The 26,665-nt window shown below is 44.3% G+C and overlaps 1 protein-coding gene across 3 annotated transcripts in view; it reads right to left on the bottom strand.

Moving 5' to 3' along the window:
* The window catches only part of ARG2 (arginase 2), a 300,598-nt gene that overhangs the window by 231,586 nt on the left and 42,347 nt on the right, over nt 1-26,665 (bottom strand). For all 3 annotated transcript variants that reach the window (XM_082275611.1, XM_082275610.1, XM_082275612.1), the window contains exons 2-3: nt 15,279-15,351; nt 3,943-4,120 (exon numbers count right to left, since the gene is read on the bottom strand). In XM_082275611.1, coding sequence (XP_082131737.1) covers nt 3,943-4,120; nt 15,279-15,351 — 251 coding nt within the window. The remainder of the gene's footprint in view (nt 1-3,942; nt 4,121-15,278; nt 15,352-26,665) is intronic.

Below are 26,665 nucleotides of genomic sequence, written 5' to 3'. Positions count from 1 at the left end.
CTTGAGGGCCTGCCGAGATGCGTGACGTCATTTCCGCTCTCCCTGACGTCCGGATTGGTAGACGCAGGGAAAGGGCGGGGTTTGTTGCGTCACTTCCGGTGTCTCCAATGTCCGGATGAGCGGACTTGGAGACCAGCGGCGTAGTAGCTTCCGGCCGCCAACGTGAGTGGCATGCTTAGTGGTGGCGGATTAGTTTCCGGCCGCCCACGTGGAGTTCTCCGCCCAGCATCAAGCACACACACCCCCCTCCCCAAAAGGGTATAAATATGAGGAGAAGAGGCAGCGTGCTCACGCCCTCAGTAGAAGTCCAGTGCCGACGAAACGCGTCAGAACGTGAGCACGCGGCCATTCAGTTGCATACCAAGGACACCCCAGAGGATCCCCAGTTATAACGCCCATTGAGTCCGGGCAACGTCGCGATCAGGTGGCTGGATCACCTGTACCGTGTGGCTCAGTGGGGACAACGTTTGCAGCAGGAGGACCGGGTTTTGTGCCTTGGACATTTGTTTCGCTTGACCATATCCGATTTCATGTGAGTGTGATTTTAACCTTTTTAATAAAGTCTTGTTTGTACATATTACACTATGGGTCCCCATTTGTCCCCCTTTATGTGAGAGGAGAGGAGGAGGTGCTGTTCATATCTCTACCGGTTGGAGTGGAGTCCTGAGGGGATCGCCATCTGGGAGTGGAGGATCATCTGTTGAACAAAGCGCTAGACCCTAGCGTTAAGGGTACGTGTCCACTCTCAAGGGGGGGAGCACAGTGGTGAGGTGAAGGATATGGTAGTCGCAGAGTGACCAGCAAAGAAGTCTTGTTCAACACTATATAACAAGTTTCCTATGCACCCTATCTTTCATGTGACTTCACCCTGAGAACACCAAGGACTTATGAACTTTGGCTTCATTATAACCACCATTTTGCCATACACCCTCAACCCGGTTAGAGGTTGTTTTTCTAGCGCTGCTAGTGTTTATGTGGGCTGTGGCTCCTATACGCACCTTTTTACATGTCATGATCTGAGTATAGCGGCTGCTTTATTGGGAATACTGGCACATGAGAACTTACATCTGGCTGTTTGGCTAGTTGTATATGTTTGATCCTTTGAGAATTGCATTACATAAGCGCTGAGTGGGTGGGATAAGGAACTATTGCTTCTTTCTTGCTCCTTTTGTGAATACTTGTATACCTCTTACCAAATAAATACTTGATGTGCTACACTCAGATGGCCCTTGTGTGTATTCATAAGACGCTTCTTGCTTGCACATTGAGCAGCCATTTTAAAGAGCCAGCACATGAACATCATCAAGGATCAACTTCGAACGATTATTTGGAAAGATTCATTTTGAATGTATATTGAATTTTTTATTGATCTTTCCATTTGCTCTCATGATATCCCACTACCTACGAGATGTAGCCCTTCATCTTCATTGCGCCAGTATGATATTCCAATAAGTTCACCTTTTATAACATGGTACAATAGTATATTACTGCTGCAACTGCCCCCGTGCCCCTCCAAGTCCCCACTGTGACAGTAGGCCAGGGATCTTCTTCTACACCGGCTATTACAATGTATAAAGGACGCGGCCGGCCGGTGATCAGCCCACCTGGCCCCATCATTCATTCACATAGTTCTGTGAATGAGAAACTACAAGTAACGACAGCCTTTGCTGTTGAGCGCTCTAGGCAGTTTATTGATGCTTCCTGTCAGTGTGTGACTGCTTATGAGGTAGTAGCTGACAGATTACACTGACAAGGGACCTGCATTGCACCCGTGATCTGCTGAGCGCGGGTGCAATGCTGTACAGGCTGCTAATAAAAAAAATAATAAATACACATTTTTTTACCTGCAAAAAGATGTGCATTTTAATATTGAATGGCCCCTTCTCTGCCCCCCCATCTACCCACCTCTCCCTCTGTTCTCAGAACGCCCCACCCCCCACCCGTTCACACACCTCTCCCTCTGTTCTCAGAACCCCCCCCCCATCCACACACCTCTCTCTCTGTTCTCAGAACCCCCCCCCTCCCCACCCGTTCACACACCTCTCTCTCTGTTCCCAGAAGCCCCCCCCCCCCGCCCATCCATGCACCTTTACTTCTGTTCTCAGCATTCCCCCCCTCCCCGCCCCCTCCTCTCCCTCTGTCTCTCAGCATCTCACCCCCATCCACATACCTCTCCTTCTGTTCCCCGCACCTCATCCCCCTGATCCACACACCTCTCCCTCTGTTCTCAGCAAACCCCCCCCCCCCCCTCAATCCACAAACCTCTCCCTCTGTTCTCAGCACCTCACCCCCCCCCCCCCCAATCAACACACTTTTCTCTCTGTTCTCAGCACCTTCTCCCCCCTCCAATCCACACACCTCTCCCTCTGTTCTCAGCACCCCCTCCCATTCCACACACCTCTGCCTTTGTTCTAAGCAGCCCCCCCCCCCCAATCTACACACCTCTCCCTCTGTTCTCAGCCCCCCTTAATCCACACACCTCTCCCTCTGTTCTTAGCAACCCCCCATCCACATGCCTCTCCCTCAGACCCTTGTACATATACCCTAAAACTTCATCTGAAGACCAAAGGCTCACTTACCCTGTACATTTCCCATGATTTTGTTGTAAGTGTGGCGGTATGCCTTTATTTAACCATTTGCCTATTGGGCACTTTTACCTCCTTCCTACCCCGGCCAAATTTCAGGTTTCAGCACTGTCACACTTTGAATGACAATTGTGTGGTCATGCAACACTGTACCCATATTACATTTTTATAATTTTTTTCACACAAATACAGCTTTCTTTTGGTGGTATTTAATCACCAATGTTTTTTTTTTTTCATGTTTTGCTAAACAAACAAAAATAGACTGATAAAAACGTTTTTCATAGTTTGTTACAAAATTTTGCAAACAGGTAATTTTTCTTCTTCACTGATGTGCACTGATGAGGCTGCACTGATAAGCACTGTTGGAACTGCACTGATAATCAGGACACTGATAATCAGTGCCCTGATTATCAATGTAGATGTCCCTTTAACAGAAGCTGGTTATCATAGTTACATAGTTAGGCTGAAAAAAGACAAGTCCATCTAGTTCAACCAATAAAAAGTTATCAGCTGTCAGGGTGAGGAAAGAAAAGCCGATAACCGACATAGGTTTACATCTGTGATCAGCTTTCTTTGGACACAGCTGATCACATGGCAAACAAATATTTCCCAAAACTCTGAGATAATTATAACATAGAGGTGTTCAGTATTTATTCACTCAAGTGAATATGAAGAGCCTATTTTTTTTCTTCCAAAATTAAAAAAACGTGAGAATTGTCATAATTAATCAATGTAAAAAATAAACACACACACACACACATACACCTTTTTGTTGGTGCATACTTTTAGGTTTTTTCAACTGTATGTAATTGGTGTGGATGAGTGTATTTATGACATCATTTCAATTTTTCCAAATAACAGACTCAGATTTTACACATAAGGAGTTCTGTGGTTACAGCACACACTTTCATTTTTTATCATTAGCATTGTAATAAAAATCCAAACAAGTTATTTTTGACACCCCAACATAAGTGTGAAAAATCTCCTCTCTCATTAGGACTTCTGCTTGTCTGCGGGTCATCCCTTTCCACAACTTCCTGGATTCCATGCAAGCTTTGCAGCTTCTCCTCTGCAAGTTACCTTAAATTTCTAAGGACTACATACCCCATGTTACCCTGCTGCCTGCAAACAGTGATTCCAATTCCTCCTCTCAGCATCTCTTTATTTTATTAGGCAGACTCTGTAAAATGTGTAGCACAGCAGTGTCTACTCACAGGGTATAATGAATATGTGTCACAGAATTCAAAGAAATAAATGTGTGGGCAACTTCACAAAGTAAGTTTACAAATTTCAAGATCAAAGACAATTGAGGAATGCCATGTATTAATGCTTGTAATATAGTAGTAAACAGACTTACCTATGATCTCCTCCCAAAGTTACACAAGTGTGACCAGCTTCTACTACTCTACTAACTTCATCAGCCAACACCTGACATGCAAGACCAACTGTACGTGGGTATTTTACAGTGTTGTTATACAGCTTATCATTAGGAACTTGGGTAAAGTGTAGATCTCCAACATCATATACATCACATCCTGAAAAACAAAATCATTTTTAGTTGTTAGTTCAACGCTTCTGGAGCCTTCAGGAAATCTTATGCCACCTACTGTGGTGTCCTTATGGTGTCTGATATTTGTCAATCCCCAGGCTTTTCTAGTTATTTTATGTTAGCTTTAGGGATGAGCTTTGAGTTGAATGTAAGTTTGACTTGAACATTGGCTGTTTGCTTGTTTGTCAAGTGATGAACAAATGGGCTTCTTTGGGAACTTTGAGTTCTGGCATTATCATGGACTCTCGGACTTCTGATTTCCAATTAATAAACCATTGGCTGGCAGGGGGAATTGAGCTCACAGCTCTTATCATTGCCATTTGCAAGCCTGGTATTCTGCCACCAAGCTGTCTTAAACTTAAAGAGGAAGTAAACGCACGTAAAAAAATACGAGAAAAAAAAAAAAACTGTAAAGGCAAAGGCATAATGAGCTAGTATGCATCACATACTAGCTCACTATGAAATACTTACCTAAAAACGAAGCCTTCGAAGTGCATGCGCGCGGGAGCCGCTGTTCACAGCATAGGGTTCTGAAGGAACGGCACGGGTTGACGTCATCGGCGTCATGACGTCATCGGCTGCATGCACTGTAAATATCTCCTAAACAGGGCATGTTTAGGAGACATTTATAGCACCTTTAGGTAAGCCTTAATATACAGTATGCTTACCTATAGGTAAATGTCAAAAATGTGGGTTTACAACCTCTTTAATACACTCTCCCTAACTTGTATCCCATCCAATGTGTGTAGGGTGAGATAGGAGTTAGTTAGTTAGTTAGTCAGTCAGGGACAGTGTATTGAACTGAACTGTACTTGATGGTGGCGTAGCTTGTAGAATACCAGACCTGCAATTGCAATGGTTGTGAGTTCAAATCCCTTGACCAACGGGTGATTTGTATGTGGAATGTCCTGTTATATAATTAATAATATATTGCTAGCAGGGAGAGAGATTTTTGCTTTTTAGTTTGTTGAGATCAAAGTTATTTATATGTATATATAAATTTATATATAGGCACTTCAGTTTATATCAGTTTATGTCAGTATTGCTGAAAAAAATGGCGTGGGGTTCCCCCCCAGTCCATACCAGGCCCCTCGGGCCAAAATAAAAAAAAACGGCGTGGGGTTCCCCCTACAATCCATACCAGACCCGTATCGGAGCACACAGCCTGGCTGGCCAGGATGGGAGTGGGGGCGAGCGCCCCCCCTCCTGAACCATACCAGGCCACATGCCCTCAAAATGGGGGGTGGGTGCTTTGGGGCAGACGCTTCCTGCGGAATGAGCTGTTTTGATTTTGACAGCTCTTATACAGTGACCTGACGTCACAAGGCGTCCCACAATGCACTGTTCAAGTGCAGGGAATAAATTACTGATGTCAGTAATTTATTCACTGCACCTAAAGCAATGGATTATGGGGCGACGTCAGAGCCCTATATAACAGTGGTTCTCAATTCCGGTCCTCGGGACCCACTAACAGGCCAGATTTTAAGTAGTACCTTGGGGGATGCAGACTAGAATACTGCAATCACTGAGCAGCAAATTAGATCACCTGTGATGTAATTTAGTTATCTTGCAAACCTGGCCTGTTGGTGGGTCCCGAGGACCGGAGTTGGGAACCACTGCTATATAAGAGCTGTCAAACTCAGATAGAAGCTAGTTAGCCAGAGAGGGTCCAGGGTTAAACAGCTGGTTCGGTGGCTTAGCTGGTAGAATAATGGACTTGAAAACAAAAGGCTGTGAGTTTGAAACTCCAGGCCAGCGGGTGATTAATATTAATTATGGATTTTAATTAAAACCTATTAATTGTCCTGCCCCTTTTGAAGTGACGTCAGTAATTTATTCACTGCACCTGAGCAATGGATTTTGGGCGCTGGTGATGTCAGAACCCTATAAAAGAGCTGTCAATCTCAGATAGAGAATTGTTAGGCAGAGAGAGTCTTAGGTTACTCAGCTACCTTGGTGACGTAAATGTTAGAATAACAGGCTAGCAAGTGAGAGGCTGTGGGTTTGAATCCTTGGCCCAGCAGGGGTGGTTAATAGTCACTTACAAATAAGTCTTTAAAATGAGGACTTGTGTTTGCATGTCTGCTAGAACATTTCCCCTGTTCAAGATGTTCTTTTGCGAACTGAACAGGGGGGTGTTCGGCTCATCACTAGTTAGATTTAATTACATTTCCCTAACCCTGACCTGATAGCCTCCTGTCAGATCTCCTTTCAAGTACAACAACACAATCTGACTGTTGGTGTGAACTACATCCCAAAAGCACAAACAATATGTATTACTTCCACCCCTGTAACTTGATGCTACATGCCTTGATAATTTAATTCCACCCCTCAGCCAGTAACGAATCCCTTGTCCTGGATTTTCAATCTGAATTTCACCTACCTAATTTGGTGAAAATAAACGGAGATGGGACCAACATATGTTTTCTATCATTAAGGGCAACCAGGGCCGGTACAAGGGGGGCGGAAGGAGCGGATGCCCTGGACGGCACAATTTAGTGGAGAAAGGGGGGCGCAGCAAAAGGCGCAGGTGAAGTGTATGTGATTAACATACCGGGCGGGCAGGCAAGCGGCCGCTAATAGCTGTAACAAAGTGAGCCCGTCACTTACCTGTCAGGCGGGTATCTCCGCAGACAGGGAAGTGAAGGGCTCACTTTGTTACAGCTAGTGTCTAAGTTCATACATAGTCACGTAGTGACATCACTGAGAGGCTGGCTGTCAGCTAGAGTCGAGATTTGAAAGGACCCAGAGGAGCAGAGAGGTTGCCTGCCTAAGCTGTGACATAGAGGACCCGCCGTGTCGGGGAGGAAGCAAGCACTATTTATCCCACAAGTAAGCAGATTGCCATCATTAACTCTTTGTGGGGGGAGCGGAGGCAAGGTTAATTACCAATGGTATTTGTATTATGCAGCATGAGGGGGTTAATGTATTGCCACTGATCACTGATGCATTAGTGACCGACCAGTGGCAGTTAATTAACCCCTTTGTGGTGCATTAGAGCAACTAGTGTCGGTGTCAGTGTAACCAATGTTAATTAACACTGAAACTGGTGCCAATAATGCAGCACAAAGGGGTTAATTAACTGCCACTGGTCGGTAACTAATGCATCAGTGATCAGTGGAAATACATTAACCCCCTCAGGCTGCATAAGACAAATACCACTGGCAATTAACCACTTGCCAACCAGTCACAGTACATATACTGTACATATACTGCGACAGGGTGGCAGCTGCAGGTGTACGTGGCTGCCTGTTTCTGGCGTATGCCCCTGTTCTATCAGAATGACAGTGAAGGGTGTCTGTTTAAGACCCCTGAACTCATAGGATGGTGACAGCGGAGCAGTTGCTAGGCTCCCTGCACCCCCCCCCCCTTTTTCATTTAGGCAGTTAGGCTAGTAGGTGGAGTTTAGGAGTAGGATGGGAAAATCAATAGGGATAATGTGTAATATGGATCAACCGACCTTAATAGGTCGGTTGGATTATTATTGAATTTACCAATTTTCCAGAGGGCAGGTCACACGACAATTGGAAAATTCTGGAAGGGTCTGAGCCCCTATAAAAGGCAGCTCTAACGGTTATCAGTCACCAGTCCCAGAAGAGCTTCAAACTGAGAGCTCCCCCCCCCCTCACTGTTGTGGTCTTAATGTTATGTGGTTTGGTCACCTTTCTAGATTGAAAGGGGGAGGGTTATATACTTCGCTGATACATATAGCAACATGAGTCGTAGTGGCTATGTTGTTTTTAATGGATGTTACTGTTACTGGAAATACTGTATATATTGAGCTACTATAAATGTTTACGTTTTTTCATTTGAACTTTATACCAATAATAAAGGCCGTGGCCATTTGAACTCAACCATGGTTTGTTTGGGTCTTATTTTTTTTTTTTGGGGTCTTATTTACAGTCAGGTCCATAAATATTGGGACATTGACACAATTCTAATCTTTTTGGCTCTATACACCACCACAATGGATTTGAAATGAAACAAGATGTGCTTTAACTGCAGACTTTCAGCTTTAATTTGAGGGTATTTACATCCAAATCAGGTGAACAGTGTAGAAATTACAACAGTTTGCATATGTGCCTCCCACTTTTTAAGGGAACAAAAGTAATGGGACAGATTAACAATCCTAAATCAAACTTTCACTTTTTAATACTTGGTTGCAAATCCTTTGCAGTCAATTACAGTCTGAAGTCTGGAACGCATAGACATCACCAGACGCTGGGTTTCATCCCTGGTGATGCTCTGCCAGGCCTCTACTGCAACTGTCTTCAGTTCCTGCTTGTTCTTGGGGCATTTTCCCCTCAGTTTTTTCTTCAGCAAGTGAAATGCATGCTCAATAGGATTCAGGTCAGATGATTGACTTGGCCATTGCATAACATTCCACTTCTTTCCCTTAAAAAAACTCTTTGGTTGCTTTTGCAGTATGCTTCGGGTCATTGTCCATCTGCACTGTGAAGTGCCGTCCAATGAGTTCTGAAGCATTTGGCTGAAAAGGAGCAGATAATATTGCCCGAAACACTTCAGAATTCATCCTGCTGCTTTTGTCAGCAGTCACATCATCAATAAATACAAGAGAACCAGTTCTATTGGCAGCCATACATGCCCACGCCATGACACTACCACCATCATGCTTCACTGATGAGGTGGTATGCTTTGGATCACGAGCAGTTCCTTTCTTTCTCCATACTCTTCTCTTCCCATCATACTGGTACAAGTTGATCTTGGTCTCATCTGTCCATAGGATGTTGTTCCAGAACTGTGAAGGCTTTTATAGATGTTGTTTGGCAAACTCCAATCTGGCCTTCCTGTTTTTCAGGCCCACCAATGGTTTATATCTTGTGGTGAACCCTCTGTATTCACTCTGGTGAAGTCTTCTCTTGATTGTTGACTTTGACACACAAACACCTACCTCCTGGAGAGTGTTATTGATCTGGCCAACTATTGTGAAAGGTGTTTTCTTCACCAGGGAAATAATTATTTGGTCATCCACCACAGTTGTTTTCTGGGGTCTTCCGGGTCTTTTGGTGTTGCTGAGCTCACCGGTGCGTTCTTTCTTTTTAAGGATGTTCCAAACAGTTGATTTGGCCACACCTAATGTTTTTGCTATCTCTCTGATGGGGTTGTTTTGTTTTTTCAGCCTAATGATGGCTTGTTTCACTGATAGTGACAGCTCTTTGGATTTCATATTGAGTTGACAGCAACAGATTCCAAATTCAAATAGCACACTTGAAATGAACTCTGGACCTTTTTATCTGCTCCTTGTAAATGGGATAATGAGGGAGTAACACACACCTGGCCATGGAACAGCTGAGCAGCCAATTGTCCTATTACTTTTGGTCCCTTAAAAAGTGGGAGGCACATATACAAACTGTTGTAATTCCTACACCTTTCACCTGATTTGGATGTAAATACCCTCAAATTAAAGCTGAACGTCTGCAGTTAAAGCACATCTTGTTTGTTTCATTCCAAATCCATTGTGGTGGTGTATAGAGCCAAAAAGATAAGAATTGTGTCGATGTCCCAATATTTATGGACCTGACTGTATTTCAAAAGTTATATTGCTATCTACAATCCCATAGAGCTACCTATGAGATTCTGCAACCGGAAGTGACGCTCGGACGATAACCACTTACTGTGCATGGGCAATGCATTCCAACATGGCCGCTATGCGTTCCAATAGCTTTCCTAATGTGACAGAACATGAAGCAGCGCTACGGACATCTTTTTACACCCATGTAAGTCCTGAATTTTATATTTATTTTAGCAGTAAACTCTCCTTATATACCGCGACCGAGTGAAATAGTCTATTGTACTATATAATCAGTTTGCCGCTGGGCAGTGTGGGGTGTACCAAGATGGCCATAGTGATCCTTCCTCCCTTCCATGTGCCATAATGATCCTTGCTGTCTTCCATGTACCATAGTGAGTCATTACATACACATTACACATAGTTACGTTGAAAAAAGATCATCTGGCTCAACCAATAAAAACAGTAAATAAAACACAACCTTATACACAATCCTATACCCGCAGTTGATCCAGAAGACCCTGCTTGTTGACCCCGGCTGTGCTGCTTCATGCGACTGGACTCTGAGCCTGACCCTGTAATTGTGACAGAATTATCTGGCCACAATGGAGTCCACAGTAGCAGCTACCCTTGCCACTGTCCCTCAGCAAATTTCTGAATTGCAAGAGTTTGGTGTCACTTATCAGGCAAAATTTAAAGAACTGCAAAATGTGGTGAAAGATCAACAAGAGGCAATTCAGGACTTAAAGAAACAGGTGTTGGATCTTAGTTCCCTAAATGGCACAAGTTCTGAGTCCAGTGCTCGAATGCCTCTTCCACAAAAATTCAATGGAAACCGCTGGCTTTACAGAGGATTCCTTAATCAGTTTTGCATTTATTTTTCTCTGAAAGAAAGAAGGTACTGTTTATTATCAATCTCCTGACAGAGGAAGCTTTATCTTGGGCCTATCCCTATGTGGAAAAAGATTACATCATTTTAGATAATCTCCACTCCTTTACTAAAGCTATGGACCAAGTTTTTGACGATCCAAATCGATGTGCTTCCCGCTGAGGCCAAACTGCATAATTTGCGTCAGGGACGACGCTCCGTGGCTGAATACACTACTGAATTCAGGCGCTGGGTCGCAGATACAACCTGGAATCCAGCAGCACAAAGAAGCCAATTTCGGCAGGGGCTTTCTGAGCAAATAAAGGATGAACTGGCTAGAGGTGATACCCCTGATGATCTGGAGAACTTTATCCAATTGTGCATCCGTATTGAACAGAGACTTTCTGAAAGGAGAAAAGAAAGACTGGGAATACTGGGAAATACTGAGGGTATGCGTTTTTCTTTTAGTCAACCTCCTCAGAAGAGTTCTCAGGTTTTTCATGATTCCAGTAACCCTGAACCTATGCAGATTGATTCCATTAGAAGGGGTATCACTATTTAGGAAAAGGAAAGACGTCGAAGTGAAAATGTATGCCTTTATTGTGGGGACTCTGGACATTATGCTATTAACTGTCCAAATAAGCTAAGGAGAACAGTTGCTGCAACTGATGTTAAAGACATTGAACAAATTAGTTCCATCGCTCAGTCAGTTTCTCCAATACTTGAAGAAAGCAATCTTATACAAGCTCCGCCCACTCACTTTATAATTCCCATTCGACTCTCTGATGGGGCTGACTTTTCCTGCTCTGCCATGTTGGACTCTGGAAATTTTATGGACATTGGATTTGCTCAAGACCATCATATTGAATTAAGGAATAAATCTTTACCTGTAGATATGGAGACTGTTGATGGTTTCCCCCTATCCTCCGGGCCAGTTACCCATGAAACTGCTCCTCTTAGTTTGTTTTTTGAGCCTGATCACCAGGAGACCATATGTTTTCAGTTGATTTCATCACCAAAGTTTCCCATCAACTAGGTATCCCCTGGTTCTCGATTCATAACCCCTCTGTCAATTGGGGAACACGTGTTTTAACTTTTGGCATCCGAGTACTGTAAAGGACATTGTCAACCTGATTCCTCCCATGTCGAGAATCTCCGGGTGGAGGAACACATGGTTCCTGGATATGAAGGCCTGCCACCCCAATACAGAGAATTTCATGATGTTTGTGATAAGAAGAATGCTGATCAGCTACCCCCACATCACCCTTATGACTGTCCTATTGAACTTTTACCTGGGGCAGAGATTCCTTATGGCCGCCTCTATTCTATGTCTGAACCTGAATTAAAGGTGTTAAGGGAGTGGTTGGATGAAAACCTGGCAAAGGGGTTCATAAGATACTCAACCTCTCCTGCTGGGGCAGCTCTCTTCTTTGTTGAGAAGAAGGATAAGACATTTAGACCATGCGTTGATTATAGGGAATTAAATAAAATCACTATCAAGAATCGCTATCCCCTCCCACTAATCCCCAAGCTTTTGGAAAGACTTTGTTCTGCAAAGATCTTTACTAAATTGGATTTACGGGGTGCATATAACCTCATTCTCATTCGTAAGGGTGATGAATGGAAAACTGCTTTCAGAACCAGATATGGACATTTTGAGTCTTTGGTCATGCCTTTCGGTCTTTGCAATGCTCCAGCAACCTTTCAACACTTTATTAATGATGTGCTGCGAGATCTATTGGATCAATTTGTGATTACTTATTTAGATGATATTCTTATCTTTTCAGATTCTCCACAGGAACATCGCAAACACGTATCCATTATTTTCGAGCGCCTGAGGAAGAATCAGCTGTACATCAAATTGGAGAAATGCGAATTTGAACAGACCAAGATTCAGTTCCTGGGGTACATAATCTCCCCTGAAGGGTTGAGCATGGACCCTGATAAGATTAAAGCAGTGGTGGAATAGCCTGCTCCTAGGAATGTTAAAGAAATTCAATGATTTCTTGGATTTGCCAACTTCTACAGAAAGTTTATAAGGGACATTTCCAAGGCGGTTGCACCAATTACCCAGTTAACCAAGAAGGGACAACTCCTCACATAGGCACAAGCTGCTTTCTGTAAACTAAATACACCCTTTACCTCTGCACCAATTCTAGTACATCCTGACCCTGAACTGCCCTTTGTTGTAGAAGTTGATGCCTCAGATTCTGCTGTTGGAGCTATCCTTTCTCAGCGTACAGGTGAAAAGATGCAGCTTCATCCCTGTGCTTACTTTTTCCCGGTTGATGTCCTCTGCTGAAAGGAACTATGACATTGGGAATAAATAATTGCTGGCGATAAAGGAAGCTTTCTCTGAATGGAGGCAACTGTTGGAAGGGGCTGAGCATTTAGTGACTGTTCTTACTGATCATCGGAACTTAGAGTTCATCCGTTCTGTAAAGAGACTGTCCTCACGACAAGCACGCTGGTCTTTATTCCTCTCCAGGTTTAATTTCATCGTTTCTTACAGACCTGGCTCAAGAAATGGCAAGGCTGATGCCCTGTCACTGAGTTTGTCTGAATCCCCTCAAGAAAGCAACTCTGACTGCACCATTCTTTCTCAAAAGAACTTTTTAGGAGCCACTAATCCCAAAGAATTTTTGACCTTGCTTAAAGATGGCTACTCTTCTGATCCCCTCCTTAAACATCCTCCCAAGGACCTGAGTCTCACCTTTAGAAATGGCTTTTGGATTCAGAACCATGTCCCTCAAAGTGCGCAGCTAGAAGTCCTCAGACTGGTTCATGACTCTAAGCTTGCAGGACATTTTGGGGCCTTTAAACTGCTGAACTGTTGTCTCGTTCATTCTGGTGGCCTAGCCAATATTTAGCTAAGACTATGAATATTCTTCTGCTTGTTCCCTCACTTCGGCTGATCTCTTGTGTACCAGACCCTGCTTGTTGACCACGGTTGTGCTGCTTCCTGTGACTGGACTCTGAGCCTGACCCAGTAATCGTGACACCTGCCTTCCATGTATCAGTGATCATTCCTTCCTTTCTTCCATGTACCATAGTGATCCTTGCTGCCTTACATGTACCATAGTGAATCCTGACCCCGGCTCGTCTGATTACCCGCTCTGACATCCAAACCCTGGCTTCTGTTTTTTGACTACGTTCCTGAACTGTGTTATTTTTGTCATTTCATTAAAGGTGTGATTTTAACTTAACTTTCTGGCCCTGTCTGGTTTATGGTTCCTGACAGTCGGTAAGTTGAGCTGGGAATTTTCTTTGGTTTTGTTTAACATGTGTTGCCCTTCCATGTGCTCCTTGATGCAAAGGCCTATAGGTGGGGGCAGTGGCCATTTGTTTTTACCTAATATAAGCACCGAAGGGACGTCTTTGCCAGCACAGGGTGCACAGAAGTTCTGTGCATAAATATGCAGGCAGTCTCATTCATGTCTCATTCATGTCTCATTCATATACATACTATCCGCATTCTGGGACATGCACCTGCACCCACTTCGCTGTAAAATTGGGACCAGTGGCTGTGTCTGTGCAGCTGCTGTGTTCCAATAGACATGTGTAGTGCTACCCCCTTAGGGGCTGCTGGATTTTGGGTCCCCCTTTGCATGCATAGCCAGGCAACAGGTATTTTTAGCACACACTCTGAGGTCAAAAAAATAGTCCAAGGGATTTGTTTTTAGTATATTAGGGGAATCAACCTTGATGGAAAAAGGGTGGAAAAGGATGTCCAGAACTGTAGTATAGTACAACTTGAGGACATGCAATAACTGTCTGTGGCTTTCATAAAGATTACAAGAATGTGCTCCCGTAGGACAAACTGTATAGACCGACTGGTAAAAGATCAATCCCAAACTTCTGACTGCAGGTACTCTCCCTCCTCAGAGTAATGCCAAGGCACCTGGCTCCTCACTGGAATCCCCAAGCAGAGTAGGATAGCTATGATGACTTCAATGGCTTTAAGCTGCTCGTTGTAAATACAGTAGCTAGCTGGGTATTGCACCTGGCTACTCATTCAGTCCCCTGTAAAGATCCTGTAGCTCATGTGGTGACTGCTGAACAGGCCAATGGCTCCCAAAGTGACTCAGCTAAGCCTAGCTGAGGCTGAAGGGATGTGAGGCTTCCACCACTGTTCTCTCTCTTTTAGCACTCTTCATCTCAGGACCCTTTTGCCTGGAGGTAGAACCCCCCAGCACAGAGGTCCCCTCCTAGGCCACAGGACCCTGGACTCTGCTCTCACATGGCCAGGCTCCAGAATACTTAAGGGCTATCCCTCCCCCTTCTGGGCCATCCCCACCCAGGGATTGAAAGAGACCCCATAAATATTCAAGCCTTATCCCTTCCCCTCCACAATCTAAGTTCGATAAATCTCAAGGAGCTTCTAGAAGCCAGGAAGAGGCGACAGAGACTTAGTCCTTGGAGCACTGCCAACCTACCTAACAAAAAATGAACCCTGGATCCTGAGGCCACAGCAGGAGCCCAACTAAATGTACCTATTGTACACAGGAGGTGTACACATGAATGTGACTGCTTGCATGTGGATGCATGAAACACTTGCGCATCCTGTGTGGGTAAAGAGGGGCTTTAGCACGACATACATATAGGTACACCCCTGTGAATGAGGCCAAAGTATCACAGTACTGAAAACTATCCTGGACAGAAATGAGGTTTAAAATGCCAGTCTTCTAGTGGTTAAACAAAGTAACAACAAACAAATCTCACATATTCATTGTTTCAAGGTCTTACCTATGCCGGAGAGTCTTTCAATAAGTTTGGCATTTCTGATTGCAGCTGGTCCATGCTCTAAACCTCGCCATTTCTGCAACACATTTTGAATACATTAAAGCACACATAAACCAGCAACATTGGATGTGCATAAGGATTTTCAAATATAATACACTAGTGCTAGATTAGGGTTTCAAATGTAGTGCATATGTTTTAAGGGTGTGACTAGGTGTGTTACAGAGCAACATAGGCTTGTTTCATTAGACACAGCAACAGTTAAACAGTTAAGGTAATCACAATGGCTTGCCAGAATAAATGGCATACAGCACAAGGAACAGCCTGGGAAAACCAATAGGAAAAGTACTTTTGAACTTGGACATTGTGGTTCCCTTTTAAAGACCCTATGTCTGTACCCTATATAGGAGACTTCTAATTATCTACCCTCTTTTCCCTCTACCATAACCAAAACCCTGTGTTGGTGCAGCACTTACTAGAGAGAATGTTTCCTTCCCCTTTTCTCTGTTCCTAATGACCTTCCCCTAACCTCCATTTTTCCCAGCCACCTCAACCCACCCATTTTCCCTACCCCCTCCTGATATATGAAAACTGCAATGGAGAATGATGTTTGCTTCCTCACTAAGGCAGGTGACTGTACTCATAGTAGGCCTAGATACACAGTAAAATAATGTACTTATATAACCAGTATATACTTAAAGAGATTGATTGTTGGATAGACTGTAGTCACTCGGTAAGATAACCCTGCAATCCCAATTAATATATGGATAAAAGAATCCTTTTATCCTCTGCGGGTATGGGACTCGGCACTCCACTTGTCTCTAAAGGTGGGGAGCTGGGGGTTTTTACCCTTAATTCCTCAACAGGTTGTACCCCTTATCTGCAGTTTGGAGTGTGCTCTGGACAGCCTACACCTACGTTTCACTTCCATATCCTTATTTTGGCAGCACTAGCACTTTGGTGAGCATCGATGTTTGTTTTTTCTACAATATAATGATTTGATTAATGAAAATGTCTGTATATGTTAAAAAACTTTTGAATTAATATTATGTATTTTTCTTTTTTGTAATAGTCAACTGGGGATTACTAAGTGGTCTTTGAGAAAGCTTTTTCAAGCGAAACGCGTCAGACCATCCCTACCAGGTGGTTACTACAACAATTGCCTGCACTGTCATTGCGAGATATGTGATGTCAGGTCTTTGGATCTTGTTCCATTTTAATGTTTATATATGTATTAATAAAAATGAAATTTTTTTATGATTATTTATACTATTATCTATTCTTCTTTATTTACTCTTCCACGATGCTCAGACTCACTGGTTTTTGATACCCTCTTCACCATCCCCTTATTTTATAGGTTTAGTCAGGATCCCGCTTTCTGTTTAGTAGTGGGACCTCACTATTCCTGTTCTTTCTTTTATCCATACTTATATAACCAGAACTAGGTCAGCACGCATATAATACACCCGACTGATTATATTATGCTTGGAAACATACATGAAAGTTTGATTAAAATAACCATCCAAATGCCTATCTATTGCCTACTATTTTGTTCTTTCAGTTACAATTTTAAATGTATTAAACCCATCTGTACTTATGCTTGTATATTCACAGACTAAACAAAATGTAACCTTGGTTGTTCCCTTTTCAAATACATAAAGAAGTTAATTAAATAAACAAAACTAAGAAATTGACTGGTGCAGGCACTGCCCTTACAAACTCTGGGTCTCCGTGGAACAGGACTTCGTATCTTCCCCTTTGGCCGGTCTTCTCTAATCTGGCGCCCCACTTTCTAACATTCATCACTCTCACCCTTTAATAGAACCGACACTAATTGAACTTAATAGGTACTTTAAACTAGCAGTCACGCCTAGTTTTCCCTCCCCACTGTCATCCATCATCGATCACCCATGTTTTGCTCCGGGGCACACTGACAAGGTCTCCACCTCCAATCAGACTCATGCCTAGATGGGGCTACCACTTTTCTGCATCCTTCAGGGTGGTTCCATCTTTCAAACCTCTTCAGTGCTCTTACCACCTTTGCCTTAGGCAGGTGGAAACTACTACAGCTCTCTTCTTTGTTAAGATCCTTTCCAAGCCATTCACACTTGCGTAGACATCTCACCCCATTTGAGGATCTCTGCATTGGTGATGGACCCATTCATAAGTATCTTTCTTCTTCTTATCGTGCCTTGTTTGACTCTACTTTCCAGCAGGACCCCCCATATTTACAAAAATGGGGCAGGGATCTGACAGCTGCCCTCAGTGACAAAACAGAGGAGCACAATACATGCCAGCTCCATTGGGACCTGTTTCGTTTTTCTGACAGATACCTCTCATACTTTTGATTAGTCTCCTCTCCTCATTGTGGGAACAGCTTTTCTGCATGGTTGCCTATGCTGTGGTCCCCTCTCTTGCCCTCCCCTCCTCACTTTCCTACCTTTCCCTTCTCCCCTACCTCCCTATCCCCCCTCCTCCCTTTTTATTTGCTTTCTTTTCCCTGTCTAGATGCCTTAGGATGCCACCTTTTTCCATCCAAAAACATAAAAAATTCTCTTGGTTTGCATCTACTACTCAAGTATGGGCAAGAGAATGTCACTAGGACACCAAGGATCTCCAGAACGAGTCCTAAGCTTTTATTTCAGTGATTGCAGGACCCCTTTATCAGGCGTGTGACAAAGTGTGATACAGAACCAAAAATATTTAAAGAACTATCCCCCAATCAGTGAGCAAGAATAAACCTCAGCCCCACCCCCTGATGTCATAATGATATCATATTATGTAACTATGCAATACAATTATGTAACTATGGAATACAATAAGACACGTGGCCACTCACTAAAACTAGAGGAAAAACGGTTTAACCTTAAATTACGTAAGGGGTTCTTCACTGTCAGAGCAGTAAGGATGTGGAATTCTCTTCCACAAGCAGTCATATCAGCAGGGAGCATCAATAGTTTCAAAAAACTACTAGATGGGCACCTTAAAGACCACAACATACAGGGGTATACAATGTACGGTTAACAGCAAACACACACACACACACATCATAGGCTGAACTGGATGGACTGATGTCTTTTTTCAACCTCACAAACTATGTAACTATGTATATATTCTCACCAATTACATAAACTTTTAAAAAATGACATAGCAACAAATCCCATGTACATAAAAAAGTAATAAAACAGCAATCAGGAAAGGCATAGGGTCTGTCACAATACAATTGAACATAATAGCCACATGCTAATTTAAAAATAGATATTTAATGTGCAGAGGGCATATCATGTAAATCACTGTGTCGTCTGGTAAACACTGCGGATGCGGGGGGAAGCTGTTCTCTGTGTTCCGTGAAAAAAACCATACCCATAAAAATTCCATACCCTCGTCACTTCCGGTGCACCTACGTCAGCACCTACGTCAGTGAACAGCTGAGGAGCTTAATAGTGCGCATGCTCGGAGGTTATGGAATGTTCACGGTAGTGTGTTATAACATTACACCGCATCACCACATTAAAACATCTCCGCTGCAACATGAATCATCTCCATTCCTACCCCTGTCACTTCCCTGATCTTGGCTACTAAATGTAAAAAACGGATCACGGAGCCGACATCACCGTGATTTACATTTCATACACCCGCCACCGCTTTTACATTTACTAGCCGACATCAGGGAAGTGACAGGGATAGGAGCGGAGGTGACTCATATTGCAGCCGAGCTGTTTTAATGTAACCGCCGCAACAGCTCATGCGGTGTAACGGTACACACACTACCGTCAAAATGTCATACCCTCCGAGCATGCGCACTTGTCAGCTCCTCAGCTGTTCAATTACGTAACCGGGGCTGTGAGCATGCGCACTGCTACGCTGCTCAGCGTTTCCTGACAGGAAGTGACGTGGGTATGGAATTTTCACAAGGTATGGTTTTCTAAAGTTACACCGGCTTAATAGTTTATTCCGGTTGCTAGGCACCAGAGGAGACATGTCCGTAGACTTCAATAGTGTGTCCCACTGCGTGCATGCGCCCTGGGACCTACAAACGTCTGTATACCTGCAGCCGGCATCATGGCAATGCATGACGTCCGTACCAGCGCTTGAACTAAGCCACAGAAAAGGAGTGTGTTGGGCTATGTGCATGATCTACAGCGCAGCAGCCGATGGTGTCATGACAACGCATGATGCCGGCCCCTAATGGAACATTGGGTGGACTGGGGAGAGGAGGAGTAATGTGTGTAGAAGGGTGCATGGTAAGATCTGGGTACCCGGGTATGACCGATTGGATGCACTGTTCATTTATATTGTATTGCTTATAGTACATACACAGTTGCCACCCTCTATGCTCTCTTTCTCCTAAGCTCATTGAGCTACCAATCTATTTGTTTTTTGTGTACCTTTAGGGCACTTTGACCTTATCATAAACTCTGCCAGCAGTTCTGCTTGCTGTGTGAGCCTCCTATGTAAAACTGTACCATTTATTGTATGCTGGTCGTGGGAAGGTCGTCATTTTTAATTTGCCCTTTTCACACAGAATGCTTCCAAAGGTCTGTCTATACCTGATATATCTGTGAAGTCACGTTTTTGTATTTTGACGGATTCCACTAAATTAAAAAAAAAAAAAAAAATGTAATAAGCATGCCAAAATCTGGGGTATTGAAAAGAAACACAAGATCTAAAATGTTTATCCGTTTACAATGTTTTGTAAAAATAGTATTAAATAGTAAAATGCTTAGTAGATTTATTTTAGGTGCAATGTCAGGTTCCCACAGACACACCCTGTATCTTTCCAGCTTCTATCAAGCTTTTTTGTTTGAAAGCTGGAGGAAGCATCAGTGGACTACGAGAGCACTCATCAGTGCCCTTGCAGTCCAGTGAGAACTACAAGCCGTCTGCTGCAGTGGCAGACAGAACCTGTAGTTTCTTCATTCACAGATTCCTGTGAATGAATGCAGCGTTTGTGCAGGTTGGCAATTAGAGAAACTCCCACCCACTTTCAAGGGAAAGGGGGGCTAAAGGAGAGGGTCTCTTTAAACATGATAAATGTTACACCCTAAATATAGGTGTAACATGTAACACGTTCAAAAGGTGAACTTAATCTTTAAGCTGCAGATATGTTCCAAGTGAACAAAATTACCTCTCTGAACCAATCTAAAAGAGATTTCGTATATACTGTATTTCTCACAGAAAGAAGTGTTTAATGCAGCATGTGCATGTATATACCCAGCTGTGCTCCATCCAAACCTAGTCAGTGTCATGAGTTGGGCAAGACATTTACCCTGCGGATGTGGGGAGAGGAAGAAGACCCTTTTCCTCATCATGACCCTTTTCCTAAAGGTTGAGTATTAGAGATAGCTGGTGTTCCACCAGGGAACAATTCATTTGAGTTTGGACTTGGAGCTTAAGGTGACCAGATTTTCAAAATGAAATTTGTGGACACCTTACTGGCAATGCCCACTTTTACTGGTGGTGGAGCAAGGGGTGGGAATAATAGTAGCACGCAAAGAACACACCAAGTGTTGGGTGCGGCCAAATTGTGTAACTGTTAGAGTGGTATAAAAGGATATGGTCTGATAACACCTAAGCTTACATTGCTTTTGGTCAAGAGCGCATAACATGCAGAGTGTAGAGGTCAAAAGTATTTAAAGCACAGGGTGCCTCCCAAGCAAATGTTCCTCCCTCCTCCCAACACTATCCCCCACCCCACTCCTCCGTGACAAAACCACTTTCAGCACAAATTCCTCGCTCCCTGAATTGTACTCATTGGGCCTTGACATGGCGTAGCTGATGAGTCCCCACAGTCCACCATCTGCTAGTAAGTTCCCTCCCATCATCTTCAGTGGTAATTCTTGTACAGCTGCAGAAGGCACCATTTACTTGCAGGATAGGGAAAAAGTCTGTGACATTAGAAGGAACATGTCAGCTCTCCAGTATGCCCCTGTTCTCTCTGCGCAGGCAATCGCCAACACAGATGTGACAGGTCATGTATTAGGCTGCTCTTAGAGGTGACTGCCATCAGAGTTGCAAACCAGTTTGGTATAGTAATGTCACAAAGTGCCATTAGTGTCTACATGGTAACCCTACCCCCCTTTTTGCGAACATTTGAACACTGTGCACAGGGCAGCTGCTCCTCCTAGATACCCACATACCCCCTTGTTCTACCCATGTACCCTAGTTTAGTGTTGACTTACCGGCTCCTGGCCCAGATGTGCACTGCAGGCCACCATCACAAGAGCAAGGTGAAAAATAATCAAATTTCCTACCTCCTGCAAAAATGTCTACACACGTAGAGAGGTAAAGTAGACATCATGTGACATCATCAAAAAAGCTGGACACAACAGACATAGAAATGTTATTACAGACAGATTATCCTGCAGCCACCCGGGCTGGGGCACTATTATTAAAGCCGGACAGAAATCAGGGACAGATTATTTTAACCAGGGGACCAAAATTAGAGACAATTTTTTCTAGGGAAAGCCCCTACCATCGGGGACAGCTGGTCACCTTAAGCTAGCTACCAGCTTCTCCCCAGGTCACCAAAAAGGTACTAATGGACACAGAGGTGGATTGGTGAGCTGAAAGAAATGACAAAGATGAACTGGCTGTGTGAAGCTAGATGGAGAGCTCAAAGAACTGCCTGCCTGAAACAAGAACTAGTAGTAACAGATAGTAAGACACTACACTGGAATCTGGACTGTAGCAGACTGGACAGTAGTTGGAGGACTTCAAAAACTGGACAGTGGAGAGGGCTGTAGCATACTGGACTGTAGTAGCAGAAGTGAAGCAGACTAGGTAGTGGACAATGTAAAATAAGTCAGTTAAGGGAACGGTGTGATCTCATTTACAAACCCATTTGGAGATATCATCTCTAATAAAGCGTAACACATTGATTTCTCCAAAATATATATATAGAGAAGAAATATATATATAGAGAAGAACTATATATATATATATATATATATATATATATACTGTATATCTCCAATGGCATACATGAAACATGATCATTTAAAAATAATAATTATACATCTTTATTGATACATATTAAAAACAAGATTTTACAGGGACTTGTGTCGTAGGGTCCCTAGAGACCGCTAGATATAGGTCAACGTGTTTCGCAGGATCCCCCGCTTCCTCAGGACCTTCAATCGCCACTTGATAAGATTATCACTTTATATATATTTGCCAATTCTAGCAAATTGAGTCAATTTCACCTATCAATGTAGTAAAGAGGGACAAATAAAGGGATCAATTTGAAAATTTCTCGCTGGCCTGTGGGGAGAAAGACCAATAAAATGGAGACCACTTAAGGACCAACCGCATTCTCAAATAAACATACCCCCATACTTATTCCTTGTTAGAGACATGGCAGCCAGATTCCTGGCCCGCTCCCTAAAGTAATATTAAAGTGCCTTTTTTTTATTTAAAAATAACAAACATGTTATATTTACCAGCTCTGTGTAATGGTTTTGCACAGAGCAGCCCAGATCCTCCTCTTCTTGGGTCCCTTGCCAGTGCTCCTAGCCCCTCCCTCCTTTCGAGTGCCCCCACAGCAAGCAGCTTGCTATGGGGCACCCAAGCCAAATCGCTGCTTTGTGTGTCCATCTAGACACAGAGCTGCAGCTCAGCCTCGCCCGCTCTCTCCCCTCATTGACTTTCTGACTTTGATTGACAGCAGTGGGCACCAGGAGGGAGAGTCCCAGGCAGCCGAGGTTCTCGTGCACATTGCTGGATCGTGATGGGGATCAGGTAAGTATTAGGGGGGCTGCAGCACAAAAAGGCTTTTTGTCTTAATGCATAGAATGCATTAAGATAAAAAAACCTTCTAACTGTACAACCACTTTTACAACCAGCTATTCCTTTGGAAGCAGCTGATTACAGATTGTGGTAAAGAGCCAATCAAGGTGGCTCTTTACCACGTGATCAGCTGATCGTGGATGTAAACAGGATTTGCCTGTTATCGGCAATCCTCCCCTCTTACTCACAGAGCGTGAGAAGAGGAAAGCCGAAAGCCAGCAAATCCACAGAGGGGACATCTGCACTGACAATCAGGGCACTGATCATCAGTGTCCTGATTATCAGTGCAGCCCCAACAGTGCCCACCAGTGCTGCCAATCAGTAGCACCAGTGCTGCCAATCAGTGCCGTCTACCAGTGATTCCTATCAGTGCTGCCTATCAGTGCTCATCAGTTCTGCCTATCAGTGCCCATCAGTATTGCCTATCAGTGCCATCAATGCCACCTATTAGTGCCACCCATCAGTGCTGCCTATCAGTGCCAATCAGTGCCACATATCAGTGCCCATCAGTGCCACCTATCAGTGCAGCCTCATCAGTGCACATCAGTGAAGGAGAAAAGATTACTTGTTTACAAAATTTTATAAACAGAAACTAAGGTTTTGGTATTTTTTCGTTTGTTTAGCAAAAAATAAAATACCCAGTGGTGATTAAATACTGCCAAAAGAAAGCTCTTTGTGTCTCAAAGTACGACAACACTGAAAGCTGAAAAATTGGCCTGGGCAGGAAGGGGGTGAAAGTGCCCAGTAGGAGAGTGGCTAGGGAATACCTACCGTTCGCGGCCTCAAATGACAGATAAAGCACCAGTAAAAATTGTTATAGCCCACTGGCTAATGCTTAGACCAGGGGTGTCAAACTCAATTTCATTGCGGGCCGCATCAGCATCATGCTTGCCCTCAAAGGGCCGGTTATATCTGTAAGGTTACATGTCCAGAGCACCCCCACACCCCCCTAAGTCAAGAGTCACCCACCCTTCCTTACATCACAATGCACCCCCTTACCTTGTGCTACTGCCAGGAAGAAGATGCAGATGGATCTGCGAAGAAGAAAGTGCAAGGCCTGGAGGAGGACCAGAGGAGGGCTGGAGTCCGCTTACAGAGTCTGCTGATTGCTGAGACCAGGGGAGGCAGAGACAAGGTGGTGTTGTAGCTGCACAGAGAGGTGCACAATCTGTAGGAGGAATTCTGCCCTCCTCTCTGCTGCAGATTGTCAAGAAAAGGGGGGGTGGGCAAAGACAAGCCTTTCTGCAGCAGCACAGAGAAGCACAGGATCTGGCAAGGGAGTTCTGTCCTCTGCTGCTGACTACTGAGACAAGGTGGGGGCAGAGACAAAGGGGGTGCCGTAGCTGCAGGAGAAGTGCGAGGGCCACATGAAATGGCCTGGGGGGCCACATTCAGCCCGCGGGCCTTGTGTTTGACACCTGTGGCTTAGACCAACACCTCCTAAAATATATGTAGATTAACTTCCCAAATTAGGGAATCATGGCAAGGTCCAAGGCCTGGTTTCTCCCCTCCTCACCTACTCCAGTCTCCCCAATAACAAACAAGAAACAGCTACTATTGCCAGCATTTACCTTGCTCTCTCTTTACAGCTTTTTAGCCTGTGTGTGTGATCCTTTTGTACAGGTGGAATGTCACTTTCACAGTGGCAAAATATTTACAAAAAGAGGAAATACCTTGTGTGACATATTTAAATAAAAATTACAATTTGAAAACATCCTAAGTGATTTGATAGAAACCAGCAATATACCTGACATGTTTTGTCAGGTGAGGGTTTGGCTACTTGCTGCTGGTCTTCAGATCATCATTTAAGGCCCCTTTGACAGAGAGGGGAGTACTTTCCGGTCAGCAGGAGATCTGAGAGCAGATCCCCTGCTGATCAATGTCAAGAGGGACAGATGTCACGTCCGTTCAGTTTCTGCCTTGCCAACACTGATGGACTCCTGTCCGTAGGACTGCATGGACCTTCCAATCCGGTCTGCCTGAAAAACTGACAGGTGGACCTAATTGGATTGCCCAAGTGAAAGGGGTCTAAGGCTGGGTTCACACTGCTCCAACTTGGAAATCAGATGACTTCCGTTCAGACTTTGCCCCACGACTTCATGTCCGACTTCCTTGCAACTTCAATGAATGGGATCTGACTTTGATCTGACAATACCAGGCCCTTTGAGTCTGGTATGAATCTTAAGGGGCAACCCCACACCAACATTTAAAAAAATAGGCATGGGGTCCCCCCCAGACCATACCAGACCCTTTGGTTTGGTATGGATTTTAAGGGAAAACCCACGGCAAAAAAAAACGTGTGGGGTCCCTCCCAGAATCCATACCAGACCCTTATTGAGCATGCAGCTCCTGCCGATGTGTCACCTGCGATGTCTGCCAGTTCTTTTATAGCCATGGGGCGTGGCTGACCGGTGACATCAGCATGCAGTTCCACCCCTTGTGACGTCATGTGATTTCACAAGGGGCGGAGCCTCATGCTGACATCCCCACCCGTGGTTATGTAAGAACTAGCAGACATTGCAGATGACACAACGGCGAAGCCAGCGCCCAAGGAGGACCGGGTCGGTAGCGGAGAAGACACAGTGGAGGAGAAGGTTGAAGGAAGAAGACATCATCTGAGAGAGAGAAGGAGAAGACTGGAGGAAGAACACATACCCAGAGGGAGAAGACAGCAGCAGAGGGAGAAGACCGGAGGAAGAAGACACGTTGGAGCTACTGGGAACATTCAATATTTTTAATAAAGGACTTTTAATAAAACTGTCTCTTGTTTTTACTTACACTACACTGCTTTTTTGGAGGTGAATGGGTAGGGGTGCAATGTACCATATACTCATTCACATGGGGGGGGCAGGATCTGAGGACCCCCTTGGTAAACAGAGTTTCCAGATTCCGATAAGCCCCCTGCCCATAAACCCCCACAATCAGCGAGGGTTGTCTGGAAGAGACCCTTCTCCCCATCAACATGGGCCAAGGTGGGGGGGCGCAGAGCCTCCCTGCCCCAAAGCACCCAACCCCCTCATGTTGAGGGCATGTGGCCTAGTATGGTCTGGGGGGGGGGGGCGCTCCCTCCTTTCCTGACCTGCCGGGCTGCATGCTCGGATAAGGGTCTGGTATGGATTTTGGCATGGGGTTCCCCTCAATATTTATACCAGACTCAAAGGGCCTGATATGGTCTTGAGGGGGATCTCAGCCCATTTCTTTTTTTAATTTTGATGTGGGATTCCCCTTCAAGATCCTTAGAGCACAAGTCACATGCCACAAGTCTATGATCTGACTTTGATCTGACGGACCAAAGTAGTGCAGGAACCTTTTTCAATGTTGGACCGACTTGTGTCAGACCAGTTAATACAGGAACCATCGATTTATACACGTCATGCAACATGTGTTCTTATAGTGAAGGGGACCTTAAACTGCTTTTAATTAGCTGTTGTTGTTCAGTCATTTATTCGCCTCCGACTCTTCGTGAACTATAGCACGTCAGGCTTTTCTGTCCTTCACTGCCTCCCGGAGCTTGCTTAACTTCATTGTTTCGATGGTGCTATCTATCCATCTTGTTTTCTGTCGTCCTCTTCTTTTTCTTTCCATGTTTCCCAGCATCAGGGTCT

Source organism: Pelophylax lessonae, assembly GCF_965119305.1.
Source record: "Pelophylax lessonae genome assembly, chromosome: 13".
Lineage (NCBI taxonomy): Eukaryota > Metazoa > Chordata > Amphibia > Anura > Ranidae > Pelophylax > Pelophylax lessonae.
Note: the sequence above shows the minus strand (reverse complement) of the source record. Positions and strands in the feature narration are given on the sequence as shown.